Genomic DNA, 13,107 nt, shown 5'->3' with positions numbered 1-13,107 from the left:
GAGAGGGAGAGAGCTAGGGCAGCACTACTGAGAGAGAGGGAGAGAGCTAGGGCAGCACTACTGAGAGAGAGAGGGAGAGCTAGGGCAGCACTACTGAGAGAGAGGGAGACAGCTAGGGCAGCACTACTGAGAGAGAGGGAGACAGCTAGGGCAGCACTACTGAGAGAGAGGGAGAGAGCTAGGGCAGCACTACTGAGAGAGAGGGAGAGAGCTAGGGCAGCACTACTGAGAGAGAGGGAGGGAGAGGGAGAGCTAGGGCAGCACTACTGAGAGAGAGAGAGGGAGAGGGAGAGCTAGGGCAGCACTACTGAGAGAGAGGGAGAGCTAGGGCAGCACTACTGAGAGAGAGAAAGGGAGAGGGGGAGCTAGGGCAGCACTACTGAGAGAGAGAGAGGGAGAGGGAGAGCTAGGGCAGCACTACTGAGAGAGAGAGAGAGAGGGAGAGCTAGGGCAGCACTACTGAGAGAGAGAGAGGGAGAGAGCTAGGGCAGCACTACTGAGAGAGAGGGAGAGAGCTAGGGCAGCACTACTGAGAGAGAGGGAGAGAGCTAGGGCAGCACTACTGAGAGAGAGGGAGAGAGCTAGGGCAGCACTACTGAGAGAGAGGGAGAGAGCTAGGGCAGCACTACTGAGAGAGAGGGAGAGAGCTAGGGCAGCACTACTGAGAGAGAGGGAGAGAGCTAGGGCAGCACTACTGAGAGAGAGGGAGAGAGCTAGGGCAGCACTACTGAGAGAGAGGGAGAGAGCTAGGGCAGCACTATTGAGAGAGAGAGAGAGAGCTAGGGCAGCACTACTGAGAGAGAGGGAGAGAGCTAGAGCAGCACTACTGAGAGGAAACAGAGGTAAAGCATGAGGTAAGTCAGAGAGATGGAGAGTGGGAAAGAAAGGGATTTTTCAAGTTTTTCAAGAAATGAATAGCAGAGTGAAGGAATGAGGGATGGAGGGTGGCTGTGGCTGCACCAACATTGTTTCCACAGTTTGGACATCCAAGAAGCCTCAACTTCAACTCACATCCTTTGTCTATGACGCCAGGCCAGACACACTGAAAACCAATACTGACTCCAACTTATCCAGCCTTGTCATGATTTTTAGGTTTAGGGTTAGGGTTACAATTAAGGTTAGGGTAAGAGGTTAGGGTTAAGGTTAGGTTAAGGGTTAGGTTTAGGGGTTAGGGAAAATAGGATTTGAATCAGTTGTTCGTTCCTCTCAAGGATTAGTTTTACCAACATTTTCCAGAAATCCTTGTTGGGATTTTGGGAAAAACAGGGAATTTATTGAAAGTTCCCAGAATTTGCAACCTTAACAAGGATAGTAAAACAAACGTGTGTGTGTGTGTGTGTGAGGGACTGTGTGTGTGTGTGTGTGTGTGTGTGTGTGTGTGTGTGTGTGTGTGTGTGTGTGTGTGTGTGTGTGTGTGCACGTGAGTGCGTCCATGTGAGCATATATGTGTGCGTGCAATAATGTGTGTAAGCCTTTGAGCACTATGGAGGAGCTTTGTCTGAAGCCAAAACCATACAAGCTGACTCAAATCATATTCTATGCTTTCACTCCAGATGGATTAGTAAGAAATGCTCAAAGAAAACCTCAGGATTGTAAACTTCTAAATGAAATTAGATAGTATGTCAAATTACAATGAGTAGTTTTGGATCAGAGTAATGCTGCCATATGCCAAACTATTTAGTCCCCCCCATTTCTTTTGCCATGGGGAAGTATAGAGGGATGTCTACACATTTCCTCACTCCTATTCTCTATTCGCACCAGAACTGACCACATTGTTTTCCCTATTCACACATTGCATCATCCACGGAAGTTGGTACGTGTGTGAGACACAGTCAGACCAACGGTTGTTGTCAGACATACTCCAGTTGATCCTGCTGTACAGTTTGCTTACATTTCAGCTTTAGAGTGGGGCTTTCAGAGAGTTGTATGATAGCTATTTCAAATAAACAACAATATCTGATGATAAGGAGAGCAGTAATGCACTAGGTAGCAGGGGTTCACCTAGAACCAGTGGGGGCAAGAGAGAGGGAGAGATAGAGGTAGAGAGAGCGTAGAGAGAGGAAGTGGGGGGAACAGTAGAAAGAGAGGGAAAGAGAGAAAGTAATTGAGATGAGTGGAATGAGAGGCGACCCCTGCCTGGTAGAGGAGACAGCAAGAGAAGGAACGAGGGAAGGAGCAAGTCAAGCAGGCAGGGTGAATAATTCTCTTTCCAGCCCCTGGTTGATGAGATAAACATCTGTGGCGTCTGTTTTTCTTTCAATACGTTTTCTTCTTTCGTGTTCCCTCCATACTCCCCAACTCACCTCTACAGAGTTTCATATCCCTCAAAAGTTCATAGAAGTATATATTTATATATATGGCTTCCTCCTCCCATTCCAACTGTACTTCACAAGAGCTACAGTAAGGGAAGCAATTCAGAGCAAGCTTAGCACAATAGGCAACATTGTGATACAGGAAAACCACATTGGTTTTGTGTGTGTATGTATTTGTGTGTGTGTTTGCTTGTGTACAACCACTAAAATATTTGGGTCCCTCATGATTTCTGTGTTTGTGTACGTTGACGATTTTGTATGTGGACTTGTGTGTGTGTGTGATTGCAGACTAGTCTCTTTGAACGTACTGAAGTGTTGGAGATTTATAGACGACATATACATGCACACACACTCGTTAACTCAACATTGCCCTCTCGTTGATGACCCTCCCCAGCGGTGTGGGAATGTTCACATGTGTTTATGTGGTCAGCAGGGATCGTGTGTGAGAGAGCCTCCCAACCCCCTTTGACTGCTGGTGGTCAACATTGATTGTAAAAGGTCACCGTTTGTTGGAATGACCTATGACTGAGATAAATATAACAAATAATTAGACATTTAGCAATTACCCACTAAAGAGGGAAATATCATTGACTTGTAAACCTGCATTCAACTGCTGCTGTGCTGGTTAATTGAGGCATTGTTAATCTGTAGTAGAAAACCTTGCTTCCTTCTCTTAGAGATTCGTTTTTATTTGTGGTTATTCACACAGGACACTATGCAAAGCACAAAAAGAGCCTTAGGGTTGCCAATGGTTTGCCAATGTTTTGCCAAATGTTTTCCAAGACGTTTGAGTGGAGACTGAAGTCCAGCGCCACACTTTTTTACACGTTGTCTCGAAATAGCCTAATTTTAGCAGAGGAAAATGTTACTGTAGTAAATGATCTGCTGTGCATGTTTTTACAGTTGGGCAGCATTGTGTGTTACTATAAATGAATAGAGTCGTAAAGTTGTATTAAGGTTTCAAGGAGATTGTGTCATCGACTATTCTCCCTCTGGCTTCTTCCCTCATGTTACTAAGGGAACATATACCTAGCTGGTTGTCGGGATGTTTGGAACATGTTCCTCTCTATCTTACGGTAAAAGGAGGAACTAAAGTTGAAGTGGTTACATTTGGAATTGGGAGCTGGGGCATCCTTGGAGGGGTTAGGGTTAAGCTAGGGATGAACATAAGGGTTAGAGTTAGTACTTTTATCCTACTTTCTATCCAACTCCACTTTGGACCCGTAAGGTGCAGGAGCCCTTCTTAGGGTAGCGCCGGCCCAAATGAACCACAGTCACTTTCCCTCATCTAGTCCCTCTTTCTCTTTACTACTTTCTGATCTCTCCTATCTCCCTTAACCTCTGATTCATAATGGAATCAAGCCCTTCTATCCCCCCGTTTCTCTTCCTCTCTATGTCTCTCTCCCTTCCTCTCTATGTCTCTCTCCCTTCCTCTCTATGTCTCTCTCCCTTCCTCTCTATGTCTCTCTCCCTTCCTCTCTATGTCTCTCTCCCTTCCTCTCTATGTCTCTCTCCCATCCTCTCTATGTCTCTCTCCCTTCCTCTCTATGTCTCTCTCCCTTCCTCTCTCTCTTCACGTCCTCTGTGTTCAATAAAGGACAGGGATTCAGACAGGTCCCAAACCTAAGCCCTCTCCATGGTTCACAACTCTCATGTCTCATCTCATGTTCACTCATCACACTGCAGGAGAGAGTTGGAAAAGTTTTTGCCCACATTAGAAGTTTTCGTTCAACGCAAGCAGCCTCTGAGATCATAGTCCAAGCAATGTAGACGCTCTTTTATTGAGAATGAAAGAAAGAGAATGAAGGAGGAGAAATGGAGGGAGGTAGGGAGGGGAAAGAAAGAGAATGAAGGAGGAGAAATGGAGGGAGGTAGGGAGGGGAAAGAAAGAGAATGAAGGAGGAGAAATGGAGGGAGGTAGGGAGGGGAAAGAAAGAGAATGAAGGAGGAGAAATGGAGGGAGGTAGGGAGGGAGGGGAAAGAAAGAGAATGAAGGAGGAGAAATGGAGGGAGGTAGGGAGGGAGGGGAAAGAAAGAGCATTTAGAAAATTGCCGTTGGCCCCCGCCCAAGGCCCAGTCGCTGTGGTAATGAGGGGTTAGGAGCAACGTTATTGCTCCCAGATGCTGTGCTGGTTTTCTCCAGGCTTTGATGCAAACCCAAGTCACCAGCACTTTTCAATCTGTCTCCACACACACACACACACACACACACACACACACACACACACACACACACACACACACACACACACACACACACACACACACACACACACACACACACACACACGTATGGACGTGCACACACACAAGTGCACGTACACACACGTACACACACGTACACACAGGCAAATGTGCTTTATACACGCACACACACAACTCTTAAAGGAACAACCCTTCTAACCTTATGTACCTGAAAAGCCACACTCTCCTGAACCAGATGCAACCTTCTCACTCCCACAACAACTCCCAAAGACCAGCTGTATGTGTATGTGTGTGTGTGTGTGTGTGTGTGTGTGTGTGTTGGACCAGTGTGTGGGTGTGTGTATGTGTTGGACCAGTGTGTGTGTGTGTGTGTGTATATATTTGTATTTGCAAATATATATATACACTACCGTTAAAAAGTTTGGCGTCACTTAGAAATGTCCTTGTTTTTGAAAGAAAATCATATTTTTTGTCGATTAAAATAACATTGATCAGAAATACAGTGTAGAAATTGTTAATGTTGTAAATGACTATTGTAGCTGGAAACGGCAGATTTTTTAATGGAATATCTACATAGGCGTACAGAGGCCAATTATCAGCAACCATCAGTCCTGTGTTCCAATGGCACGTTGTGTTAGCTAATCTAAGTTTATCACTGGCAGCTTTATTAAATTGTACCCGGAAAACACCAGTCTCAACGTCAACTGTGAAGAAACGACTCCGGGAGGCTGGGCTTCTAGGCAGAGTTCCTCTGTCCAGTGTCTGTGTTCTTTTGCCCATCTTAATCTTTTATTTTTATTGGCCAGTCTGAGATATGTCTTTTTCTTTGCAACTCTGCCTAGAAGGCCAGCATCCCGGAGTCACCTCTTCACTGTTGACGTTGAGACTGGTGTTTTGCGGGTACTATTTAATGAAGCTACCAGTTGAGGACATGTGAGGCGTCTGTTTCTCAAACTAGACACTCTAATGCACTTGTCCTCTTGCTCAGTTGTGCACCGGGGCCTCCCACTCCTCTTTCTATTCTGGTTAGGGCCAGTTTGCACTGTTCTGTGAAGGGAGTAGTACACAGTGTTGAACGAGATCTTCAGTTTCTTGGCAATTTCTCGCATGGAATAGCCTTCATTTGTCAGAACAAGAATAGACTGACAAGTTTCAGAAGAAAGTTATTTGTGTCTGGCCATTTTAAGCCTGTAATCGAACCCACAAATGCTGATGCTCCAGATACTCAACTAGTCTAAAGAAGGCCAGTTTTATTGCTTCTTTAATCAGAACAAAGGTTTTCAGCTGTGCTAACATAATTGCAAAAGGGTTTTCTAATGATTAATTAGCCTTTTAAAATGATCAACTTGGATTAGCTAACACAACGTGCCATTGGAACACAGGAGTGATGGTTGCTGATAATGGGCCTCTGTACGCCTATGTAGATATTCCATAAAAAATCAGCCTTTTCCAGCTACAATAGTCATTTACAACATTAATCATGTCTACACTGTATTTCTGATCAATTTGATGTTATTTTAATTGACAAAAAAATTGATTTTCTTTCAAAAACAAGGACATTTTTAAGTGACCCAAACTTTTGAACGGTAGTGTGTATATATATACATACTCTTTCATACATATATATATATAAATAAATATATTGTATGAATGTGTTGAATGCTGTGTGTATGTGTGCTGAAATACAAATGTGTTAGCAAGTGTGTGTGTGTGTGTGTGTGTATGAGTGTGTGTGTGTCTTGGAGGGAGCATTTGTGTGGGGCCCTTGTTTGGATTACCCAAGCAGGGGTTGGAGTGGGACGTGAAGTGTGTTTATGAATCCAACGTGAACTTCCTCTGGCTTTATAATTAGGCTGGTATTAGTCACAAGCTAAACAAAACAATGGAAAGTATTTCAACTCCTCACTCTGTGGTTTGTCTGATAGGTTTATACATACCTAGCATCAACACTGACCGGAGTGAGGTTTAAGTAAAGGGCTGGGTGTGTTGGTGTCTTAAATGTTTAGGTGTGTTACATGTTCTCACACACTCGCTGAGCTGAATCTTTTCCAGAAGAGAGTTTATCTGTATCTGCTCAGATGTGTGGTCTGTCATAGAGTAGTGTGTGTGTGTGCGTGTCTGTGTGTGTGTGTGTGTGTGTGTATGCGCACGGGTGTGTTTGTCTGACCTTTAGTGTGTCCCATGCTGCCGGGCTGACGTTGCTGGTTTTATAGGAACATATGGAGAATCACTCTGTCTGTCTGCAGTCTCCCTCAGTCTCTACTGGGAGATGGAGGGAGGAGAGGGGGAGTTCTAGGTCTGCCCCGACACACACCTCCTGATGACTTCCATACACAATCCGTGTGTGTGTGTGTTATAGCAGTCTGTCTGAGTGATAAAGTGCACAGTGAATCCTCAGAGTGCAGTGTATTAGTCTGTGTCTATGGGGCCATCCATGGCTTAGTGCCCACTCTCTGTCACCCTGGCTCCTCCTCTTCTCCTCACACTCCTCCATCTCCCTCCTAATCCCTCCATCTCTCTGGTCTATCTCTTTTACCCCCCTCCTCTCCAGTTTGTCCCTCTGTTTCACTCTCTTTATTTTTTTCTCTCACTCTCTCTCTCTCCTCACTCTCTCACTCTGTCTCTCTCTTTCATTCCCACTCTCTCTGCCTCTCTTCAAACCTCCCTCCCTCTCCTCACTTTTCCCTTGTTTCGTTTTTTTTTTTGCGCTGGCCAGGGGAAAGGAAAATGTGTGAGTCAGTGAAAGGCCGCTCCCTCCCTGGGATGAGAGAGTCGAGGGAGGACTGGGACTTGTTTAGTGTGGTGACGTCACCCTCTGTGTCCCTGGTAACCACGTGTTTAGTCTCCGGTAGTGGACACCTGGGCACACAAACTTGGCCTGTTAAGTGTCACTCCACAGCGGTGTGTGTGTGTGTGTGTCCGTCCTTAGGGAGCTCTGACCGTTTGACTGTGCAGGTCTGAACCCTTTTGATGAGGGGAGGTTGGTTATGGTGTATGTACAGGGAATGGGTTGGGCAGAGCTAGGAAGGGAAGGGCCGTGGTTGGACACGTTTCTAAAGTTGAAGAGAAACTGTGCTTTTCCGTAGTCATAGGGGAGTTTGTGCATTTTGGGGTAGAGCATACAAAAGAGTAACTACGTGGAGACTGACTCACGTGTTGTCATGTTCTACACCAAACAAAAAAATAAACGCAAAATGTGAAGTGTTGGTCTCATATTTCATGAGTTGAAATAAAGATCCCAGAAATGTTCCATACGCACAAAAAAAAAAAATCTCTCAAATTCTGTGCACAAATTTGCTTACATCCCTGTTAGTGAGCATTTCTCCTTTGCCAAGATAATCCATCCACCTGACAGGTGTGGCATATCAAGAAGCTGATTAAACAGCATGATCATTATTGGGCTGGTGACAATAAAAGGCCACTAAAATTTGCAGTTTTATCACATAACACAATGCCACAGATGTCTGTGGGCAAATGCTCACCTTCGATGGCCACTGGCATGCTGGAGAAGTGTGCTCTTCATGGATGAATCCTGGTTTTAACTGTACCGGGCAGATGGCAGACAGCGTGTATGACGTTGTGTGGGCGAGCGGTTTGCTGATGTCAACATTGTGAGTGGCGGTGGGGTTATGGTATGAGCAGGCATAAGCTACGGACAACGAACACAATTGCACTTTATCATTGGCAATTTGAATGCACAGAGATATTGTGACGAGATCCTGAGGCCCATTGTCGTGCCATTCATCCGCCGCCATCACCTCATGTTTCAGAATGATAATGCACGGCCCCATGTCACAAGGATCTGTACACAATTCCTGGAAGCTGAACATGTTACAGTTCTTCCATGGCCTGCACACTCACCAGCCATGTCACCCATTGAGCATGTTTGGGATGCTCTGGATCAACGTGTAAGACAGCGCACGCACGCACGCACACACACACACAAAATCCACATTTTCCTAAACCCTAAACCGAACCCTAATCTTAACCCCAAACCCTAATTGTAACCATAACCCTAAACCTAACCCCTAAGCCTAAAATAGCTTTTTCCCTTGTGGGGACCAGCAAAATGTCCCCACTTGTACAAATGTTCATTGTTTTACTATCCTTATGAGGACTTTTGGTCACCACAAGGATAGTAAAACCAAAAACACACACACTGGGTGGGATGGCTCCTTTTAGTAACAGTGGGTTGTGAAGCTCAGTGGAGTGTGACCACAGGGTGTGTGTTGCTTTGCCCATCTGCCCAGGTCTGGATCTCTAGCCCTGGATTCACTTCTGTGGTTCACATCCCCGGATTCTGGGTCTCTTTCGACTGGCTTTCTGAGCTTTGGGCTCTCTCTCTCTCTCTCTCTCTCTCTCTCTCTCTCTCTCTCTCTCTCTCTCTCTCTCTCTCTCTCGTGTAGTCAAGGAAAGTCTAGCTCTCTCTCTTTCGTATAGTCAAGGAAAGTCTAGCTCTCTCTCTATCGTATAGTCAAGGAAAGTCTAGCAACTCTCTCGCTTTTGCCCTCGCCCTACCTCCTTTCTGCGTGCACCAGGCTGCTGTGGTGAAGGCTGTGTGCTGTAAGGCTCGCCTGCCCCCCTCTCTCTTCTGTGCTACTTACAGTTACACTGCTTTAATCACAACCAGGCACTTTGCTGGGCCTCTTTTCCACCCCTCCCTCTCTCCCTCTGTATATGTATCCCTCTCCTTCTTTCTCTGTCATTAATTTAATCAGCCTCTCTCGCTCTTTGCCTGTCTTTCTTTATTTCTGTCTGACAGTCTTTCTGACTCTCTTTCTCTCTCTGTGTCTTGTTGGGTTCATGCTGTACTTTCTCTAACCTGTGTATTGTTGTGTCTGCCCCCTGCAGGAGAAAGAGAAGAAGTACATGCTCCAAGTGGACAACCTGAGGCTGAGGGATGTGGAGAAGAGTTTCATGTCGAGCAAGCAGATATTCGCCCTGTTCAACACGGAGCAAAGGTTAGTTCTTTGGTGGACATTTCAATCATAAATTATAGTTTGTCAAATCTTTTCAGACCTCAAAAAGTAAAGTAATATAGCTGAATCCACACAAAACATCTCTCCACACACATTGACCACACACAGTCTCTGTTCCATCAAGGCAAGCACCCACACAAGCACGCAGGCATGCAAACATCCCTCTCCTACTCCTTACCATGTAGCTCAGTACTGTGACACGTCCCACTCACTCCCACAAGAATGTACAGGTAACTGCCAAAATAATGGAAACCCTTGAGTAAATGAGGGATACAAAGTATATTGAAAGCAGGTGTTTTCAAACAGGTGTGTTTCCTAAGTTAATTAAGCAATTAACATCCCATCATGCTTAGGGTCATGTATAAAAATGCTGGGCAGGCCATTATTTTGGCTACCATGGCTATGCCCCCATAGGATGACAATTCCCCCATTCACAGGGCACGAGTGGTCACTGAATGGTTTGATAAGCATGAAAATGATGTAAACCACAAGCCATGGTCGTCTCAGTCACCACATCTCAACACAATTGAATACTTATGGGAGATTCTAAAGCGGTGCCTGAGACAGCGTTTTCCACCACCATCAACAAAACACCCAATTATAGAATTTCTTGTGGAAGAATGGTATTCCGTCTCTCCAATAGAGTTCCAGACACGTGTCGAATCTATGGCGAGGTGCATTGAAGCTGTTCTGTCTCGTGGTGGACTAACACCCTATTAAGACACTTTTAGTCGTTCAGTTTTTGTCATTCTTTTGTTTTTTTTATCTTGTTTGTTTTGTTTATTTATTCATTTATTCCCTGTGAAGTACATTGTGTTGCATTCCATGTCTGAAATGTGCTGTATAAATAAGGCTTGATTTGATTTGACTTTACTTTATGTTGGTATTTCCTTTATTTTGGCAGTTACCTATATGTAAATCCTACTCACTATCAAACCACACACACACACACACACACACACACACACACACACACACACACACACACACACACACACACACACACACACACACACACACACACACACACACACACACACACACACACACACACTCTCAGACTTTCCCCTTTGTGTCCACAGGAATGTGTATAAGGACTACCGTCAGCTGGAGTTGGCCTGCGAGACTCAGGACGACATAGATGGGTGGAAGGCCTCCTTCCTTAGAGCCGGGGTGTATCCTGAACGCGTCACGGTACCACACACACACACAAACCTGTACATTTCGTCAGTAACTCCGCCGGTCCAAAACATACAGTATAGCTGATTGTGATGATGGTTTGCTTTCACAGTACTAGTGGCGCCAGTCATCTAACATTTAACACCATCTCTCTTTCCCTCTCTCTCTTTCTCTCCCTCCGTCATTCTTTTCCTCAATATGTCCTTCATTGCTGTTGGACCCTATAGGAAAAGGAGGGCAAGGTATGTGCTTTGTGTCGTGATGTCTATTCCAACTCTTCACCCCTTTTACACAGCTTTCTGTTCACCTATGCTCAAGCTAGCGTTGGCAATTGAATTTGATACTGAACTCTGATTGGCCCTAAAGATTTATACAGGCACAGTCTCCTTTTTTGTCTCGCCTCATTGGTGCTGTTTCTAATCAACGGCCCAGTCATTCATCATTCGCACCAAACCAGGAAGTTCAAATGTCGCTATCATCAGGGTTCTGCCATAGCTGTATTATACAACCATCTGATTGGAATAGGCTAAGCAAATTAAGGAATTATCATTGGGGCGTGAGCCAAGAGAAAGTGGTTCAGAAGGAGACACGTTGTCTCCAATGGCTCTCGTCTGAAAGCAGTCACACGGTTAGCTAGCACCAGTAGTGTGTGTGTGCTGGCTCAGTTTGAGGTTATTTCTCTTTAGAGCCAGTTTAGGACTATATAGTAGATGTAATTAATGATGTGTGATATTGAGGATTATTTCAATACGTTGTGTGATTAGAGCGATCACTTGTCTCCATCGTTCTCTTTCTCAACTCTCATTCACATATTTCTCTCTTTCTCTTTCTCCCTCTCCCCATCCCTCTCCTTTTGCCTCTCTCTCCTTCCCTCTAACCCTGTCCCTCTACCTCTCCTCTCCTCTCTACCTCTCTTCTCATCCTCCAACCCCCTCCCCCCCCCGCCCTGGCCTTGTCCTCCAGCAGAGTGAAAGTGGAGACGGAGAGAACGGCTCAGATAACTTCATGCACTCCATGGACCCCCAGCTGGAGAGGCAGGTGGAGACCATCCGCAACCTGGTGGACTCCTACATGGCCATCGTCAACAAGACCATCAGGGACCTCATGCCCAAGACCATCATGTACCTCATGATCAACAACGTGAGTCCCCATTGGTCGCTTTTGCTTGTGGAGTCGTAGGGCCAGCGGATTTTCATCCTTGTCTTTGAATCTGTGTCTGATTGGTTTAGACTTGGGAAACCAGCTGGCCTGTGAAATCTCTAACCAATCAGTGACAAGAATGGGTCAATTAAGTGCAAGGGAGGAAGAAAACCCTCTTTCATCTCCACAGCCACTTTTTCCTAGGTTATTGTTGTAAACAAAAACGTAAATCTCCAACTCCCCCCATTCATCACCTTTACTCTCCCCCTCTCTTCCCCCTCCTCCACACAGACCAAGGAGTTCATCAACGCGGAGCTGCTGGCCAACCTGTACCACTCTGGGGACCAGAACAGTCTGATGGAGGAGTCCCAGGAGCAGGCCCATCACCGCGACGAGATGCTCCGCATGTACCACGCCCTGAGGGAGGCCCTAAACATCATCGGTGACATCAGCACTACCACTGTCACCACCGCCATGCCGCCGCCTGTAGACGACTCCTGGCTGAGGCCGGGGGGAAACAACTCCGGGGGAAGGTACGAATGGAGGGAGAGAGGGAGGAAAGGAGAGGAAGGGAATGAGGGCAAATTATATGGGTGAAGGTATGGATGGATGGAGGGAGGAAGAGGAAGGAGGGGATGAAAGGAGGACAACAGCTCTGAGTAAAAGGTATGGATGGAAGGAAGGAGAGGGGTAATAAGGGAATAGAAGAGAGTGGGGAGTAAAGGATGAGGGGAGTAGGACTGCTGTTGTGGCCTCCCCTGCTGGTGTGAAAGAGAACTGCCTGCCGAAGCACTCAGCCTCTCTCTCTCTCCCCCTCCCCCCTCAGGTCCCCAGCCAGCAGTCCCACTCCGAACAGAAGGGCTCCCCCAGGTCCCCCTGGTCGCCCTGTTTCCCGTGGCTCAGCCCCTGGTCTCCCTCCTGGCCCCCCTGTCCCCTCTCGCCCAGGGGCCTCCCCGGACCCTTTCGGTGGGCCCCCCCCATCAGTCCCCTCCCGGCCTAACCGCGCACCCCCCGGTGTGCCCAGGTGAGTGAAACCGAACCCAAACGTTACATCTCAATGCAAAAAGTCCCCAAGCCTATCAACGTGTGACACTACACTAGGTCCTACAGGGAGACAGACAAGCCAATGAGGTTGTGTAAGTGATATACTATGAGAGTGGTGATGATGGTGATGATGATGAAATCACATCTAAGCTGAAGTGTCAATGCTCTCTGTTGCTAAGGGGGATGTGAAGACGCCAGGAGGATTGATGGAGGTAAATGAGAGGGGAGAGAGCTTGGTGTGATAGAGG

At 46.4% G+C, this 13,107-nt stretch overlaps 1 protein-coding gene across 1 annotated transcript in view; it reads left to right on the top strand.

Annotated features, from left to right (window-relative positions):
- LOC120021514 (dynamin-1-like) overlaps positions 1–12,843 on the top strand; it is a 68,182-nt gene extending 55,339 nt beyond the window's left edge. The window contains exons 16-20 of the mRNA XM_038965302.1: positions 9,369–9,478; positions 10,579–10,690; positions 11,639–11,815; positions 12,107–12,348; positions 12,642–12,843. Of these exons, the coding sequence (XP_038821230.1) occupies positions 9,369–9,478; positions 10,579–10,690; positions 11,639–11,815; positions 12,107–12,348; positions 12,642–12,843 (843 nt within the window). The remainder of the gene's footprint in view (positions 1–9,368; positions 9,479–10,578; positions 10,691–11,638; positions 11,816–12,106; positions 12,349–12,641) is intronic.
- The last annotated feature ends 264 nt before the right edge of the window (positions 12,844–13,107 follow it).

The sequence above is a fragment of the Salvelinus namaycush genome, chromosome 26 (assembly GCF_016432855.1).
Source record: "Salvelinus namaycush isolate Seneca chromosome 26, SaNama_1.0, whole genome shotgun sequence".
NCBI classification, from domain to species: domain Eukaryota; kingdom Metazoa; phylum Chordata; class Actinopteri; order Salmoniformes; family Salmonidae; genus Salvelinus; species Salvelinus namaycush.
This window is presented reverse-complemented; position numbering and strand designations above follow the sequence as displayed.